The sequence below is a fragment of the Vulpes lagopus genome, chromosome 6 (assembly GCF_018345385.1).
Source record: "Vulpes lagopus strain Blue_001 chromosome 6, ASM1834538v1, whole genome shotgun sequence".
NCBI lineage: Eukaryota > Metazoa > Chordata > Mammalia > Carnivora > Canidae > Vulpes > Vulpes lagopus.
Window position 1 is genome coordinate 12056788 of NC_054829.1, and position 19699 is coordinate 12076486.

The 19699-nt window shown below is 42.6% G+C and overlaps 1 protein-coding gene across 1 annotated transcript in view; it reads left to right on the forward strand.

The window, feature by feature from the left end:
• Positions 1–9387: 9387 nt before the first annotated feature.
• The window catches only part of NRDE2 (NRDE-2, necessary for RNA interference, domain containing), a 46220-nt gene continuing 35908 nt past the window's right edge, over positions 9388–19699 (forward strand). The window contains exon 1 of the mRNA XM_041758889.1: positions 9388–9551. Within this exon, the coding sequence (XP_041614823.1) occupies positions 9488–9551 (64 nt within the window). The 5' untranslated portion in view covers positions 9388–9487. The remainder of the gene's footprint in view (positions 9552–19699) is intronic.

The window sequence follows — 19699 nt, forward strand, 5'->3', positions numbered from 1 at the left end:
TTTTGGGGAGAGGGTGGATGGGAAGTGGGTTTGGGTTTAGGGAGAGATGCTTGGGGACCTCAATTTTATGCACAGTATTTTATTTCTTTTATTTGAATACGGATTTTTCAGCCTCGGCACTATTGATGTTTAGGGTCAAATAATTCTTTGTTGTGGGGGCTGTCCTGTGCACTGTAGGATGTTTAACAGCATCCTTGACTTTTATCCACTAGATGCCAGGAGCACTCCCCAGTTGTGACAACCAAATATACCTCCAGATGCTGCCAGATGTCTCCTGGGGAGAAAAGTTGCCCTTCCTCTCCATCTCGAGAGCCATTGATTTATAATAAAGAACAAATAAGTGTAAATAGAACAACTTACGAAAAGGAAGAAAATGTTACCAAGTGCTAAATCCGAGGTAGGAGGTTAGCCCATGATTATTTGTTGTATTTTTCTGTATCTTTAAACTCTTCTAGTAAACTCAAAAGGAAAATGTATCTTTTTATTCTTCTTATTATTTTTTTAAAGATCCAAATCTTTTAACTTGGTGATACTTTAAAGTGATATTTCAAAAAACAAACAAACAAACAAAAACTGCTGTCTCTATCCCACAGGCTGGACACATCCTTGCTAAATCAAGCCCCAGGGATGCTGCTCTTTGATCTGCTGCTCCATACACTTATTTTGCAGAGATCTTTGATAATTCATCCTCGGTATTGATTGCTGTGTATTGGCATAGTTTATTGCTCCTTTCTGATTTCCAGCAATCCATAACAACCTCTTTCAAACTCTCCCCTCCGTCTAATCCATTCTTCACTGCCACATAGTGGTTTTTTAAAGACACAAATATTTGATCCCCTTGCTTAAACTCTTTCAAAATAAGGTTCAAATTCCTCAGCATGGTGCAATCCTGAGATATGATTCCCATGCAAATCACCTGCAATTAGCACAGACATGAGGGGTAAGGTCACCATCCTTAATCAGACCACTCTCCCTTTAGATGCTAGCCACAAGTGTAGGGGTGCCCAGGCTAACCTACACTCCTGACCAACTGGCTACAAATTCAGGGGATCCCTCAGCCACCCAAGGTACGATAATTTGCTACAACAGAACTCTCAAGGAAGTGCTGTAGTTATGATTTTATCCTTTATCCTATAAGAGATAAAAATCAGGACCAGCCAAATGATGAGATACATAGGTGGGAGGTCTGGGAGCATCCTGCATGGAGAACTTCCCCCCACTATCTTCATGGTACCAGGATGCACCACCTTCCCAGCACGCTGTGTTCATCAACCAGGAAGTCCATCAGAGAATCAGTGCCTAGAGTTTCACAGAGGTTTCATGACGAAGCCACGATTGATTGCATTATTGGCCATGTGATTGAACTCAACGTCCACCCCCATCCACTCCCTGGAGGTCAGCTGGCTCAAAGTCCCTCCCCTCTAATCACATGGTTGGTCTTTTCAGGCCCATCCACATCCTGGGCCCTCTTGTTAGCATAAACGCAGGTGTGGTCAAGGGCCCATTGTAAATCACTTGGGAAAGTCCTAGGATTTAGTGTTTGCCTCCATGGAAGAACTGGAGACAGGGACCACATTTTTTATTGTACACGCTGCCACACGGCATTGTTTGTGAGGACCTGACCAGAGCCTGTCTCACTTCGCAGCAGCCACACAGCCCTGGTTGAGGATCCTCAGATACACCTTGTTTTAGAATTTGGATTCCTCCCCTTGTTGTTTCTCCTGTCTGCATTTGAGTTCTGTTTGGTCTACCCAGTGAATTGCATCATTTTTCAAGACCCAGGTAAGCAGCATTACTTCTGTGGAGCCCGGAAGAGTGGACCCCCACCACCCCAGCATTGCTAGTGCCCCTCGTTCATTTGTGGATTATCTTTGCACGTTCCTCCTCCGGCCAGAATTATGTGTTGATCTGTCTGTATGTACTGTTGGCATGTAGTAGAGTGACTTGGCTGAATAAGTGTTTTCTGGAGCTTTGTCTTTATTATTTGAAGTCATATTTGTCTTTCTAGAAAGTGTCCTCTTGTTCACCATTTTGCCACCCCACCCTTTATGCTCTGGCAGGCATCATTATAAACACCCTTTATAAATACCCCTCTTCAGAGGCAGCCTGGGTGACTCAGTCGGTTAAGCATCTGGCTCTTGATTTCAGCTCAGGTCTTGGTCTCCCGGTTGTAAGATTGAGCCCCGAGCTGAGCCTTGCTTCTGGCTCTGGGCTCTGCAAAGAGTCTGCTTGAGATTCTCCCCCTCTCTCTGCCCCTCCCTGCACTTGTGCTCGCTCGTGTGCACTGTCTCTCTCTCTCTCTCAAATAAATAAATCTTAAAAAAACAAAAACAAAAACAAAAACAAAAACAACCGATCCCCCTTGGCCACTGGTGGATGACCTACCATTTGCAATCTTGTGGCTCACAGTCCTGTCTGGCCATTCAAGTTTGGAGAACTCATAGATAAACTCAATGAGATGACACAAACAAGGTTTGCTAAATATCTAGAAATAGGAATGGTTACGTATATTGTGATTCCATGCACTGGATGATATATTATACATCTATTCCATGTGCATGACATTTGTGTAAAACAGATGCATAGACAGCATATTAGGAGGAAAAGTAATCACAACTATGATGAAAAAACATTCCCATAAACTAAGACACCAGAAAAGCGGAAAAGAAAGAAAAGGCTTGTGTAGAAATACTCTGAAATAGTATTTATCCTTGGACAATGGAAATATGGGGGATTATTCTGCATTTTCTTAATACTTCCCTGCATTTAAAACTTTTTATGTTTCAAGCAGGTATTGCATGCTTAAAATGGAAAGGGTAGTTCTGTCTGCATTCCTAAATAGATGGACAGAAGGTGAAACCTGTTTAATTTAGATACTTTCACCCAGAACTGGAAATTTACAGGGAAAAAAAAATCTGTACTTTGCTCCTTTGGGTGGTGACAGGAGGCAATGAAAACAGAAGCACAGATGGGAATAAAAGAGAGGTGATACACAGGCCACCCCTGCCTCATACTCAAAAGATATGTGACCAAGGGATGCCTGGGTGGCTCAGCGGTTGAGTGTCTGCCTTTGGCTCTGGGTGTGATCCCAGTTCCAGGATTGAGTCCCACATTGGGCTCCGTGCACGAAGCCTGCTTCTCCCTCTGCCTGTGTCTCTGCCTCTCTCTCTGTGTCTCTCATGAATAAATAAATAAATAAAATCTTAAAAAAAAAGATATGCAACCACAAGCCCCAAAGACAAAAGTTAACAAGATAAAGGAATTTTTAAGTGGACATTGAGGGCAAAGAAGTTCTCAAAATGTCACTTTTCTAACCAAAGAAAGGCAGCCTAAATAGTAGGGATTTAACTATTTGCTAAAAATTATTTAAAATAGAAGGTTTATTGCTGATTTCTTTTATTAATGTTTCATTATGTATTAAAAAATGGAAAGCTTATTATTCATTTTATTACTGTTGACTTCTTATATTATTATTATAAACGGTATACATAAAATATATACCATAACATATACCAATGGTATATATTTGAACATAAAACATTTTTCTGGAATAACTCTTATGACAACAAAAGCTGAAAATTCTTTCAGGCCATTTTGGGCAAAGGTGCTAGTTTAAGAGTAAGCTCTCTGGGGCAGCTGCGTGGCTCAACTGGTTAAGCGTCTGATTCCTAATTTTGGCTCAAGTCATGGTCTTAGGGTCTTAAGATAGAGCCCTGCATAGGGCTCCTCAATGAGCGTGGAGCCTGTTTAAGATGCTCTCTCCCTCTCCCACTGCTCCTTACCCTCACTTGCTCTGTCTCTCTCCCTCAAAAAAAAAAAAAAAAAAAAAAAAAAAAAGGAAGGTGAGCACCTGGTGGTTCAGTTAATTAAGTATCCGCCTTCAGCTCAGGTCATGATCCTAGGGGTCTTGGGACTGAGCCCCTCCTCAGGCTCCCTGCTCAGCAAGGAGTCTACTTCTCTCTCTCCCTCTGCCCCTCCCATCTCTCACTTGTGTTCTCTGTCTCTCAAATAAATAAAATATTTTTAAAAATTTATCTAACCTTTTGAAACTGGTTAAAATCACTTTTTTTTCCCCGTGGGGTGCCTGACTGGCTTGGTCAGTAGAGCATGTGACACTTGATCTTGGGGTTGACTTCAAGTCCTACATTGGGTATAGAGCTTACTTTAAAAAATCACTTTTTCCCCAAGGCTCTTAGGCAATGCCCTCAGCCTGACCATATAGGCCTCCTTCTAGGAGCGTTAACCTAAGTGAGTTTCCTTCTATAGAGTATTCTGAACAGTAGCATCATCAAACCCTGCTGCTAACATCCTTCTCGAATTTCTGCATGACTTCTCAAGACCTTATATATTTCAGTTTCTTGAGTATGTGGACTGTGATTGGGCACAAATAGGCTAGTTTAGCTGTGACCGAAGAACTGCTTAAGGTTGTGTCCACGTATTGAGGCATTTCCAACCTCAGACAACAATAACAACAACAATAACAAGATGGAAAGCAGACCACACCAAAAAGTGGCTCAGGCTCTTTTCTTTCTTTCCTGAGATCTCTGGTTTCCAAAGGCACATTTTCTTTCTTTTTGCTCTGTAGGGACCACCAGAAAACTCCTTGCGATTGAATGAGTTGAGAGACCTGCTTCTCCAGTTCCCCTGAGTCAGTGAGTGAGGATTCCTTTCTTCATAAGGTGAAAGGAGTTCACTCTTCCATTTTTTGGTAGACCAGTTTAAAAGTCTCATTCGTTGCTGAAACTAATTAGAACACCTCCAGACTATGGGATTACAACTGTGAATGTGGAAATGTTTGGCATCACTCACTCACTCATTCTGTATTACTTGGGACTCTGGATTGTAAATGACAGAAAGTCAGCTTGAATCTGTTAAACCAAAATATTGTGTTATTCCCCAGAACCCAAGTATAGGAATGAGGCTCCAGGGACAACTGGAAGGAGTGTTCCCGAATCTCTGGGACTGCCCTCTCCAACTCACATCTGCTTTCTCTCTTTCTCTCTCGACAGGCATGTTTCCTCTGCTTCTCCACCAGCTCCTGGGCTATTATATCTTGCAGCCTAGATGCACTACGAGGTCAGTTTCTCCTCTCAGCTCTAGTTCCAAAATCCCCGGAGAAGAACTTGGCTTGGCCTGGCTTGGGTCTGAACTGGGTTGGGCACCAACCAACTGAAGACTTAGCTAAGTCTGGTTACACAGCTACCGGGAACACTCAGATGGGGCTCAGGAGGGCCAGGCCACTCTGTACTAACATGCCCACCTCCCACCATGTGGATTCAGGAAAGAATCCACTGCTAACAAAGCAAAACAAAAGAAGTCCACTACCTATTCTTTTTCCTGTAATATCCTTCTCCAAAAGCAGATGGGAATTCTGTTATTTTGCATCTACCTACTTTGCGTCTGCCTCTTGGCAGTCTTTTTCTTCATATTGTGTCTCTGATGACATTGCCTTAAGGCAGTTTTCTCTAGTTTTCCATCTCTACTCACGCACACCTCTTTTTCATTCTTCATGCCCAGACTGGCTGCCTACTTCTACTGGGCTCTAATGGAACAACAGCTCTCCTCTAACTCCTGCAACTAAAACAGAGCCACCTTTCACAGAGCTCTCCTGCACAATCTCCCCCCTCTTCCTTCACATATATTCTCCTCTTCCCAGCTTCAGAGAAAAGATTCCTTCTTGTCAGTGTCTGGAGAGGATCAAGATCCATGAGCCCATGTGGGCTAAGTGAGAACATGCTAGAAAACGAGATAGATGCTAGAACGGGGCTTTGCTAGAGCAAGTAATCTCTGCCACAAAGAACAGAAGGACAAGGGGTTGAGAAGTGCATTCTCACCCTTGAGTCAAACTACATACAAAGTTAAATCATACTTTGAAACCATTTTTGGTTTATTGCAAGAAATTCCTGCCATAGGTACTGGAAACACTCAAAGTCTGTAGAGTGAAATAATAATAATAATGACAACAACAACAGTTAAAGTGAGCTGTTTCCACGTATTCTGGGTGGGTTTTCCTATGTAGAAAAAAAGGCTAGTCAAAAGTTTACTTTCTTTCTTTTTTGAAGATTATATTTATTTATGCACAAGAGACACAGAGAGAGATGCAGAGACATCAGCAGAGGGAGAAGCAGGCTCCTTGCAGAGAGCCCAATGTGAGACTCAATCCCAGGACCCCGAGATCATGACCTGAGCCAGAGGCAGATGCTCAACCACTGAGCTACCCAGGTGTTTCTACTTCTACTTTTGTTTAATGATATAGAGTTTGCAAGGATCCAGCATACTATGGCCATGGGTCAGACTGACCCACTGCTGATTTGTATGGCCCATAGGTTAAGCATAGTTTTCACATTTATAAATGTGGGAAAAAATAGAAGAATATTTTGTGATGTGTAAAAATTGTACAAAATTCAAATTTCAATGTACTTGCCACAGAGACCATATGTCCTGCTAAGTCTAAAGTAATTACTATGTGACTCTTTTCAGAAAAAGTTTGCTGACCCCTGGTTTAAAAGGCTAGTGTTTAATTTATTAAACAACAAATTCAAAACCTTGGTGTGTCCTTAAGCTTTAAAAAAAAAACAGGTGGTGGTTACACTTCTGTGAAACCACCACCACCACAATCAAGATACAGAATATTTCTATTACCCCCAAGAGATTCTGCAGGCCTCCCATAGAATATCCCTCCCTCTGCTCCCACAGCCCTAGGCAACCACTGATCTGCTTTCTGTTACTATATATTAATTTGCATTTCCTAGAATTTTGCATAAATAGAACCATATGGTAAGTGCTCTTGTGTCTGTCTGTTTTTACCCAGCATACCGATTTTGAGATTCATTCATATTGTTGTGTGTATTGGTAGTTTGTCCCTTTATTGTTACATTTTTTAAAAAGCAAAATTTTAATTTTTAGTTTAAAAATTCTGCACTATAAAACATTTCAACATTTTACCAAAAAAGGCCAAAATAGCACATGCACACATTATTTCTTTTTGATGTACTTCAATTACCTGTCAAGTATTAATTTTTATAAAGTAAAGCAATTGTACTTACACATATAGTAAACTTTAAATTCTCTTAGATTTTTTAAAAAAGATTTTGTGTATTTATTCATGAGAGACACACAGAGAGAAGCAGAGACAGAAGCAGGCTCCCTGCAGGGAGCCCAATGTGGGACTCAATCCCAGGACCCTGGGGTCATGCTCTGAGCCAAAGGCAGATGCTTAATCACAGAGCCACCCAGGCACCCCTTTCTCAGATGTTCTGAAACTGTCTAAACTTCCTAAGATTTCAACTTAAAGTCAGAAGTTTGTATCAGTTACTCAATTATACATTTTATTTTTTTATTTTTAAAAATTATTATTATTTTAGTAATCTCCACACCCACTATAGGGCTTGAACTCTTGACTGAGATCAGCATCACATGCTCTTTCTATTAAGCCAGTCAGGCGCTCCTGAGTAAACACTTTAAATTGTTCTTACAAGAAGGGTCTCTTAGGCCAAATTCCCTTACACATTTGTGGCACAGAAAATATCTCACATGCCCAGATTCCTTCTGTTACAGAAACGTCACTCTCATGGTTTTGATTCTCCCAAACCTTCCATATTACTTATTTTTCTGGAGTAGAAAAATACGAAGCCCTGGAAAGGACCGTCACCATCCCAGCTAAGCAAAGTAATTGGCTAAGGAAGCAGATGCTGTCCCAGCTAATTGAAGTAATTTAGAGCCAGAGATTTTGGTAGAACCTGAGTTTTAAAGTTGCAGACATGCAAAGGTTTACTACTCACCTCTCATACTAAGGTCCTTTTCATAAATACAATGGAGGTCTTCAAAGCATGAAGGGTGCTTATTTTGGACTCACACAAGGTCTACAGCTTTCTTGAGTCCACCCATCCCTAGGTTAGATTTGTAACTATTTGGCTTCTCATATATTTTTTATTTAACTCTAGAGATCTTTGAACTCCCAGGGATCCAAAGAAATATATTTTCATTTATCTATTTTCACCTGCAAATACTAGAGTGTGTATCTCTAATATATAAAAACCTTAATATTTTTAAACGTATGCTCCAAGCCCAATGTGAGGCTTGAACTTACACCCCCAAGATCAAGAGTTGCATGCTCTACTGACTGAGCCAGCCAGGCACCACTATAAGAACTTCAAAAAGTAACAGTGCCATTATCTCATTGAACCAAATTAACAAGAATTGATGTAACCTACTACACTCTGTCCACCTCTTATTTCTCCAACTGTCTAAAAGAGATGTTTTTACAATGTCCGATCAGAATCATAACAAGGCCGTATATTTGTCTGGTTGATACGTCTCTAAAGGTGTTTAAGTCTATTGCCATCTTCTATGCCCTTAAAGCCATTGATTTTTTTTGAAGAAACTGGGTTGTTTTCTGTAATTTCCCACACTCTGGATTTGGCTGAGTGGTATGAACTTTTAGGTGGTATGAACTCTCTAAGTTTTCTTCATCCCTTATATTTCTAGTAGCAGGCTTGATTAGATTCAGATGCTTTTTTTTTTTTTGTCAAGAATACCTCATGGGTGCGTAAATATGTTTTCTAACTAGCAAAGACTTTTGAACTTGATTAGACCTTCCATTCTTTTGTATTGCTTAGATATTTTATCTAATATCTAATTTATTTAATATCTATTTTATTTAAGAGTTTTATTTTTATTGTTTTTTTTAAGATTTTATTTATTTATTTATTTATTTATTTATTTATTTATTTATTTAAAGATTGTATTTATTTATTCATGAGAGACACACAGAGAGAGGCAGAGACAGGAGAAGCAGGCTCCCTGCGGGGATCCCGATGCGGGACTCCATCCCAGGACCCTGGGGTCACGACCTCAGCCACCCAGGCGCCCCCCCCACCCCCCGCCCCGCTTAGATATTTTAAATGGTAAACTGAAGTTGGGATATCTCACACGGTTTTGAGTTGGACCTGCAGTCACAACTCACATAACAGCTAATTGTTACCAGGTGTTTCCCTTGGTCCCGGCACAATGACAACCAAGCAGCTTCCTTACGATGCTCATTTAATCTTTACGAACATTTTGCAGGAGAGGAAACTGAAGCTGCCAGAGTTCGATTACTCTGACCCAGTTAGTGACAGTGTGACGCGTCCAGGGGTCGAACTAGGATCCCAGCTCCGGGTTGGTTCCGCGCGGAACAACCCTGCCTCGGGCTCTCTGCATTTTCCCGGTTCTCAACCTTCGGGTATCAATTACACGTTAGAGGTTCCGCCCCGCCCCTCGCCCCGCCCCGCCCCTCGCCCCGCCCCCACAATTCGTCCCGCCCCCTCACCCCGCCCCTAGCCACGCCCAGTTCCGGGTCTAGCCCGAGGGAGCTCCGGGGTTAAAAAAAACACACACACACACAAACCACACTTCCCAGAGTGCACCGCGAGAGCTAAGGCCTCACTACCGGCGTCCGCTCCCCGGCGCCATTTCTGTAGAGGGGACGGCAGCGCGGCCTGTGGCCATGGCGCTGTTCCCGGCCTTTGCTGGCATTAGTGGGGCTCCGGATGGCGGCAGCGCGAGGAAAGGTAAGCAGGCAAAAGGGATGAAGAAGGCACTCGGCGGGCTTACAGCGGAGTTTCTCGGTCCCAGGTCTCGGCCCTTGCTTGGGGTTTGTTTATCCATCTGTGTCCCAGAGTTCTCCGCGGCGCTGCAAAGCCTTCTGGGAAGGGCGCCTGGGCTGGTCCCGGCGTGAGGTTGGAGTTGCCGAGCGCTGGTCGGAGGAAGAAGAGCCCTGGCAGGGGTCGTGGGGTCGGACCCCCTCCTCGCCCGGGGCCTCCGTCACGTCCCCCTGAGAAACAGACATTCACATTCCGGGGAGAGACCTGGTGCAAAAGGCTAGGTGTTCCCACTGCATCCCTCCTGGCGTTTTTCCCCGTTTTACTGAATTCTGAACTGTCCGGTGGGTTCCTAGCTTTTGGCAGAACTGGAGCTGGGGATTAGCATCCGCAGCCTGACCACGCGCGGTTTCTCTGCGGGTCGGGGGGTGGGGGGCACAGGTGCTGGGAATCAGAACTGGTCATTGAGGGGAATCACGTTCCACGTTCTGGCCCCAGGACATCTGCAGTTATTACAACCTGAGACGGGGGATTGTAATTTAAGGTCATTAATCCTAAATCCTACACATAATGTGGCCGAGCCCAATTGTGTCTGACTCCTCTTTTATATCCTCTTATGGTTCCTACACCGTTGTTTTTTTTTTTTTTGGTAATGCTCTTCATCATTTTGAGTAACTTCCTATGTAAATTAGTGTAATTTTTGGTTATCCTTGACTAGGTTGTACCCTGCATGTGGTCGGGGACAGTGTCTCCAGACTGCAGCATACTTCGCCCAGAGCTCAGGTCCAGAATATTGTAGGTGTGCAAGAAATGTCTGCTGAGTATACAGACCAATAATAGGCGATATGGGAAACAGGCAGAAGAAATATTATTACATTTCCTTACTCCCTACAGCCGGTTGACAAGTCCTTGAAACAGGCAAGGCGACAATCCTCTAGGGACTCAACTGCCTGGGTTGTTAATACTTTGCTAAGGGCGAAAGGTCCTGGAGACTTTGCTTCCAATGTTTCTTAGAGACTTAACGCTCTTCCCAATCCCTTCCCAGCTTGAAAGTACAGAATGGGCCACTCCTCATGACCCCAGTGCAGCTCTTCCTGTCCACAGGTCCTGTCCCCGTGCCTTTTTTTTTTTTTTTAAATATTATTTGTTTATTCATGATAGACATGGGGGGGTGGGGGCAGAGACACAGGCAGAGGGAGAAGCAGGCTCCATCCCAGGAGCCTGACACAGGACTTGATCCGGGGACTCTAGGATCATGCCCTGGGCTGAAGGCAGGTGCTAAACCACCGAGCCACCCAGGGATCCCCTGTCCCCGTGCTTTAATAAAAGCCTCCTTTTTGCACCAGGCACGTCTCAAGAAGTCTTTCTTGGCCCTCAGCTTGGAACCCTGATGTCTTCCTTACATCAATAGGTATTTTTTAAAAAGTGACAGAGAAGGTAAGATGTTATAGGTATCACAGGTGAACTACAGGAATACTGACTTCTGATGGGAAGTTCAAGAAGGCTTTATTTAGTAGGTGACTTTGGCGATGGGTCTTCAAGACCGTGCGATCTGGATGGATGGAGATAATGGAAGGGCATTCCAGGGCCTTTAAAGACATGCAGGAAGGAAATCATGTGACCTGTGCAGATAATTGCAAACAGTCCAGTTTGTGTGGAAATATAGAGGCCTAATGAGGAGCCTTGGGAAATATGGTTGGGACCAGTAGTGAGGGGCGGGTAGTGACTTAACAGGCCAAAGGTTTATCTCTTCTTTGGGGAGGGTGAAATGGAAAGTTTACAGGAGAGTGTCGTCCTTGTCATTGATCTTCACCAATATTTATCAGACACTTTCTGGGTATTCAATATCAGGATAATGTTTGTAAAAGGTTTTTAGGAAGCACTGTATTTTTACAAATTTAGACATTATCACTCAAATTAACTCTGATTCTTTAATATCATCTAATTTCCCGTCAACGTTCAAATTTCCCAAGTTGTCTCAAAAATGGCCTTTTAGTGCTGCTTCAAGTCAGGATCCCAAGAAAGATACAACGTTGTATTTTGTGAATGCATCTCTTAGGTCTCTTTTTAATATGAAACCGTTTCTCCTTCCCTTTCATTTTCCCTGGTGATTTATTTGTTGAGGAAACTGGGTCACTTGTCCTGTTGACGTTTCCTACCAAATCCTCCTTGGTGTCATTCAGCATCCTTCTCTATCCCAGTATTTCCTGTGAACTGGCAATTAGATCTAGAGAGTTAATTAGATTCAGGTATAATTTTAATTGAAAATACCTCATTGGGTGTTTGCTATTTACTCAGTTTGGGAGGATGTGCTGTCTAGCTTTTCTTCTTTTGGTAATGTTAAGATTGATCAGTGATTTCAGGGACAACTGGACTCATCTGTGATGACACTGCCCATCAGTCTTTTACCTAATGATTTCTGCAGCCATTTATGATTGTTGCTTAGATGCATTATTTTGTTGGGGTTACAAATGGTTATTTTCTAACTTTAGTTTTCCTCCTATGTTAGCATCAATTATTCTGTAAACTTTCTGTCAACACTATTGGGATACCCGGAAATAGAATGCAGGCGGGAAAGACAGGATGAATGGTTAATTTGTTCCCTTTGTCAGTTTTCAGAAAATGAGTTGGGCTCTCTGCGACTTTTTTTTTTTTTAATTTTTATTTTTTATTTATGATAGTCACAGAGAGAGAGAGAGAGGCAGAGACACAGGCAGAGGGAGAAGCAGGCTCCATGCACCGGGAGCCTGATGTGGGATTCGATCCTGGGTCTCCAGGATCGCGCCCTGGGCGAAAGGCAGGCGCCAAACCGCTGCGCCACCCAGGGATCCCTCTCTGCGACTTTTAGAGGTCTCCCTCTTCATTATGAACTGTTGAATTTTTAACGCTTGGATTTTGATCCATTGTAGATATTATTTTTCTAATGCTCAAATCATCCCATCCGTGGCTAATGGGAGTCTAATTAAGTTCGATGTGTGTCTTTTTGACATGACCCAGATGTCTTAATTGCTTCCTTGCTTTCTGGCCTAAAAGATGCCCAGAGCTCATCACTTACATGTTCCATTATGGCCTGGAATTGCCTGTTTCTCTAAAAACCATGATTTCTTTTAGCGGAAAATGGTATGGGAAGGTTAAAACCACAGGTTGGTGTCAGGAGTACTAATTGCATTGTGTTGTCATTATTTGTAGACATTTTGAGTGGTCAAAACCAGGAAGAGAAAAATACATCATAAATTCACCTTGATATTTCCAGGTCAAATTTAATATTGTGAGATTTTTACTTAATTTCTTTTTGTAATATAATTTGTAATTTATATACCAATTTATAGTTAACATTTATATTTATTTCCTCTTATGCTGAAAATCTTAGTTCTTGGGGTGCCTGGCTGGTTTGGTGGGTGGAGTGTGGACTCTTGATCTTGGAGTTGTGAATTCAAGTCCCACGTTGGGTGTGGGTGTTACTTCAAAATAAAATCTTGGGGCACCTGGGTGGTTCAGTCTGCTTCTCCCTCTGCCCCTCCCCTTGCTCGTGCGTGCACTCTCTCTCTTTCAATAAGATAAAATCTTTTAAAAAATAAAAATAAAAAAAAAACTTAAAATCTTAGTTCCTAATGCCACCAACACAATTATGTATATGTTCAAAATAACAGTAGCAACATGATTAATACTAAATATAGTTTACATTTCTTTGTGGTTTCTTTTGTCCTTAGGACATATCCTGCAGCAGATGTGTGGTCAGTTGACTGTGTTTTAAAATAATTTCTGTGTGGTTTTGTCACCAGTTTGACATATAGTTAAAGTAATGTATATTTTTAATTTTTAGGGATTGCTTTTTTCTTCTTTTTGAATTGATTCGGTTTTTAGCATTGTGAAACATTTACATGATCTTAAGGTTGAAAATGTAAACCAGGTATATTCATCTCTGTCACTTTCTGTACTATGTGGGTTAGAATTTTAATTAGTCACTGATATCCTTCCATTTTCTCTCCCTTAATATGAGTAGGTAGCTACATTTCCTTCCTTTTCTTAAATACACACTGTTCTACATTTTATCTTATTTTTTTGAAGACTTATTTATTTATTTTAGAGAGAGCTCTAGCAAGCAGCGAGGGGTGGGTAGAGGGAGAGCGAGCGAGAGAGAGGAGAAAGAGAGAGAGAGAGAGAGAGAATTCTGAAGCAGACTCCCCGCTGGGTGCAGAGCCCACTGGGACTCAATGTCATGACCCTGAGATCACAAACTGACCTAAAATGAAGAGTCAGATTTTCAACCGACTGAGCCACCCAGGCGCCCCACTTGTTTTGCATTTTAGCTAAAATTCCAGAGATCACTTTATAGTATAACATGAGATCTTTCTCATTTCTTTTGACTGATACACAGAACTCTATCTTGGGATGTCACAGGGTATTCCCTATTAAGAACATTTAGACTGTTCCCTTTCTTCTGCTGTTATTAATAGAGGCACTGTATTTTGTTGTTGACACATCATGATGTTTCATTAGTTTCAGGTGTACAACGTAGCGATTCAGCAACTTTATACCTCATGCTGTGCTTACTGCAACACTGTTAGAATATCATCCACTATATTCCCTGTGCTGTGCTTTTTATTCCTGTGATTTATTCCTTATTCACAGGCATCTCCCACTCCCCTTCACTTATTTTGCTCATCCCCCGGCAACCATCAGTTCTCCATATTTATGAGCGAGCTGATAAATTAGTTGTCTTGTAGATTCTGCATATAAGTGAAATCACGTGGTATTTTTGTTTCTCTGACTTCACTTAGCATAATACCCTTTAGGTCCATTTATGTCATCACAAATAGCAAGATTTCATCCTTCTTTATGGCTGGATAATATTCCATATTATTTCTATTTTTATGTATATATCACATCTTCTTTACTGACTCGTCTATTTATGGGCACTTGGGCTGCTTCCGTATCTTGGCTATTGTAAACACTGCTGTGGGAAACATAGAAGTGTTTATATCTTTTCAGTTTCTTTGAATAAATACCCAGTAGAGGAATTATTGGATCATATGGAATCTCCATACTGTTTCCCATAGTGGTTGTACCAATTTACATTCCTACCAGCAGTGCAAAATGTTCCTTTTTCTACATATTCTCGCCAACACTTTTTATTTCCTGCCTTTTTTTATTTTAGCCATTCTGACAGGAATAAGGTGATAATCCATTGTGGTTTTGATACACATTTCCCTGATGATGAGTGATGTTGATCATCATTTCATGTGTCTCTTGGTCAACTGGATGTCTTTTTTGGAAAGATGTCTGTTCACGTCCTTGCCTATTTTTTGTACTTTTTGCTTTACACTGTAAAATGATATGAAAACGTAAGATCAATAATAGTAGTGCAGTTTCAATTAAAAAAGAAAAATTAAACTGCTGGACAGAATAGAGAGGCAATAACCAAAGAGGTGACAGCAGCTCCACCACTCTTCACTCTGGAGGTACTGTTAAGCATTAGGACAGGATTTATTTATTTATTTTTATTTTTAATTTTTTTTAAAAGATTTTATTTATTTATTCATGAGAGACACAGAGAGAGAGAGAGGCAGAGACACAGGCAGAGGGAGAAGCAGGCTCCATGCAAGGAGCCCGATGTGGGCCTCGATCCCGGGTCTCCAGAATCACACCCTGGGCTGCAGGCGGCGCTAAACTGCTGCGCCACTGGGGCTGCCCAGGACAGGATTTAAACAGCCATCTTATTCAGTAAGAGGTTTGGGTGTGTGTGTGTGGAGATTTAGTAACATTCATTCTTTGAACAGATATGTAGTGCCTCCATTGTGTTAGGAGCAGCAGAGAGTCTCCAGTGTCTGGTCCCTCCAGTTCTCTCAAGCTTTCCTTCTTATACTATCAGATTATTATTATTTTTTAAAGATTTATTTATTTATTTGTTCATGAGAGAGAGAGAGAGAGAGAGAGAGGCAGAGACACAGGAGGAGGGAGAAGCAGGCTTCATGCTGGGAGCCCGACGTGGGACTCGATCCAGGGACTCCAGGATCGTGCCCTGGGCCAGGCGCTAAACCGCTGAGCCACCCAGGGATCCCCTACTATCAGATTATTTATTAGGATTTTGTAATGTTTTACATTGTTGTCAGGAGTCAAATATTTATACAGAGTTGTGGAGGAAGGTGGTATATCAGTTCATTTAATCCTCATAACAACATATGAAGCAGGTGTATTATCCATATTTGGGAGAGAAACTAAACTCATCATTTTTTTCTCCAGACCATGCTCTTCTTCCTGGGACCACATATAGAACATGACACCATCATTCCCCAAGCCAAAACTTAGACATGTACTTTGACTGCTTCTCCTCCTGTCATGACCCCTCATTCAATTCTTCATCTCATCCTTCCAGACAACTCTTTTCCCACCTCTGCTAGTTTGTACCTCTTAATCCCTTCCATCTAATCTGCCCATCCCCGACCCCTTGCCCTCTGGCAACCATCAGGTTTTCTATATCTATAGGTCTGATTCTGTTTTGTTTGTTCATTTGTTTTTTAGATTCCACATATAAGTGAAATTGTGGTATGTCTTTCTCTGACTTACTTAGTGTAATATCTTCTAGGTTCATCCATATTGTTGCAATTGGCAAGATCTCATTTTTTATGGCTTAGTAATATTCCCTAGAGTGTGTGTATGCACTGATGCACATGCTACATCTTTTTCTTTTTAAAAATTTTACCTTTTGGGCAGCCCCGGTGGCTCAGCGGTTTAGCGCCACCTTCAGCTCGGGGTGTGGTCCTGGAGACCCGGGATCGAGTCCTGCATCGGGCTCCCTGCCTGGAGCCTGCTTCTCCCTCTGCCTGTGTCTCTCATGAATAAATAAATAAAATCTTAAAAAAAAATAAAAATTTTACCTTTTCATTTGAGAGAGATAGCGAGAGAGAGAATGAGCAGAGGGGAGAGGGAGAAGCAGGCAGGCTCCCCACCAAGCAGGGAGCCTGACATGGGGCTCCCATCCCAGGACCCTGGGATCATAAAGTGAGCCAAAGGTAGATGCTTAACCAATTGAGCCACCCAGATGCCCCACACACTACACCTTTATCCATTCATCTATTGATGGATATTTAAGTGCTTTCCTATCTTGGTTATTGTAAATAATGCTGCAATGAATATAGAGGTGTGTATATCTTTTCATACATTAGTATTTATTTATTTTATTTTTTTATTTTTATTTATTTATGATAGTCACAGAGAGACAGAGAGAGAGGCAGAGACATAGGCAGAGGGAGAAACAGGCTCCAGGCACCGGGAGCCTGATGTGGGATTCGATCCCGGGTCTCCAGGATCGCGCCCTGGGCCAAAGGCAAGCGCCAAACCACTGCGCCACCCAGGGATCCCCATACATTAGTATTTTAATTTCTTAGGATAAATACCCAGAAGTGGAATTGCTGGATCATATGGCATATATATTTTTAACTTTTTGAGGAACATCCACACTGGCTGTACCAGTTTGCATTCCCACCAACAGCGTACAGGGTTTTGTTTTTTAATTTTTTTTCCTCCACATAGTAGCCAACACTTATTTCTTGTCTTTTTGATTTTAGCCATTCTGACAGGCATGAGACGATATCTCATTGTGGTTTTGATTTGCATTTCCCCAATGGGTGAGTGGGGTTGAGCATCTTTTCACGTGTCTGTTAGCCATCTGGATGTCTTTGGGAAAATGTTCAGGATTTTATTTATTTACTTATTCATGAGAGAGAGGCAGAGGCACAGGCAGAGGGAGAAGCAGGCTCCATGCAGGAAGCCCGACGTGGGACTCGATCCCGGGTCTCCAGGATCACACCTCGGGCTGCAGGCGGCGCTAAACCACTGCACCACCGGGGCTGCCCATGTCAGGAGCATGTTAAAGTGTATTGTGCGCCGGGGATGCTCAGTCGGTTAAGTGTCTGCCTTCGGGTCAGGTCATGATCCCAGGGTTCTGGAACTGAGTCCTGAGTTGGGCTCTCTGCTGTGCAGAGTGTCTGCTTCTCCCTCTGCTGCTCCTCCTGCCCATGCTTGTTTTCTTTTTTTCTTTTTTCTTTTTCTTTTTTCTTTTATTTTTTCCATGCTTGTTTTCTCTCTCTGTAAAATCTTTACAAATAAATAACATCTTTTTAAAAAAGTGTATTTATTTAAAAATACCATGTACCATTCACTGGTGTAAATGCTTTACAAATACTGACTCACTGAATCATAACCCTATGAAGTCGGTACTGTTATTCTGCATTTCTCAGGAGGAGGGAATGCAGTCACAGAGCCAGTAAGTAACTTGTCTGCTCACATGGCTGGTGGGCCACAGAAGCAGGAGCTGAACTCAGGCGATCTAGTGTCAACACTTGTGCTCTTGAATACTGCTCTTTGCTGCCGATCTTTGGAATCCTAGATCTGACATTGTCACCTTGTGTAGAGCTCTCAAGTGTCTGTCTATTGCCCATAGGGTAAGTCCAAACTCTGACATGTTTTTAAGGCCCCCTGACCTCTCCAGCTTCATCCTGCCCTCACTTGCTGTCCCTCCCTGTGATCCAGACAGCACAGCTTCATGCTGTTTCATGCTGTTTCCCAGAGTCCTGCTTTCCCACGGTCAGATCTTCATACCAACCATGTCTTCTGACTTAGACTCTCCCTAGGAGCCCATCAGCCTCACTCCTCATCCTTTGGGTTTTAACCAAGATGCTCTCCCAGGCAGCTTCCTCCCACCCACACCTAGTTTGGATAATGTGCTCTCATTGCACCCTCTGTGTGTTTTCTCCATCTTGAGGCCTTTCATGTTGCCTGTAAGTGACTGCCAGTGTGTCAGTGCCCTAAGGGTCAGCTTCGGTTTGTCGTGTTTGTTGTGTGTTCCCAGCTCCTAGACTAGTGCCTGGCTTTCAGTAAAAATAAAACACGCTGAGTGAAAGAAAAGAAAGACTCAGAAGTTAAGTATTTTGTTACAAGTTGCACAACCAAGAAACAATAAAGCAGTATTTGAACACCCTTCTGGCTCAGAAACTTGTGTTATAAATCATACTGTGTGATATTAGAGTGTTGGGGTTTGGGTTGTTTATTTTTTTATTTTTTATTTATTTATGATAGTCACAGAGAGAGAGAGAGAGAGAGGCGCAGAGACACAGGCAGAGGGAGAAGCAGGCTCCATGCACCGGGAGCCTGATGTGGGATTCGATCCCGGGTCTCCAGGATCGCGCCCTGGGCCAAAGGCAGGCGCCAAACCGCTGCGCCACCCAGGGATCCCCGGTTTGGGTTGTTTAAACATCACTTTTGGCACACCTGCATGGCTCAGTAGTTGAGCGTCTGCCTTTGGGCTCAGGTCGTGATCCCAGCTCCTGGGATCAAGTCCCGCGTCGGCCTCCCTGCAGGGAGCCTGCTTCTCCCTCTGCCTAGGTCTCTGCCTCTCTTTCTCTGTTTCATGAATATATAAAGTCTTTAAAAAAAAAAAAAAACTTGGCATCCTGGGTTCTCTTCAAATTGTAGGTTAACTCCGTCTAAGTGCTGACTTTGGCTAGATACTCTGTGATCACCATCTGAAAAGCACTTTTTAGCCATGTTTGCTAGTGCTTTCTTTTTCTTTTTCTTTCTTTTTTTTTTTAAGATTTTATTTATTTATTCATGAAAGACAGAGAGAGAGAGAGAGGCAGAGACACAGGCAGAGGGAGAAGCAGGCTCCATGCAAGGAGCCCGACGTGGGACTCGATCCCAGGACTCCAGGATCACTCCCTGGGCCAAAGGCAGGCGCTAAACCACTGAGCCACCCAGGGATTCCCTTTCTTTTTCTTTTTAAGATTTTATTTATTCATGAGAGACAGAGACAGAGACAGAGAGAGAGAGAGAGAGAGAGAGAGAGAGGGAGAAGCAGGCTCCATGCAGGGAGCCTGACGCGAGACTCGATCATGGGTCTCCAGGGTCAGGCGAAGGCTGTGCTTAAACTGCTGAGCTACCCAGGCTGCCCTGCTAGTGCTTTCTGTACAAGTGTTTGCACGCTCAGTTTCCCGGTCAGGAAATAAGGACTTTGATCAAAATGAAGAGCTAGGCTCACTTATATTAAAGGAACAATCTCCTTCCTTAATGTATATGCTTACTGATTGCACTCAAACTTAGAAATGTCTTTTGAGTTATTC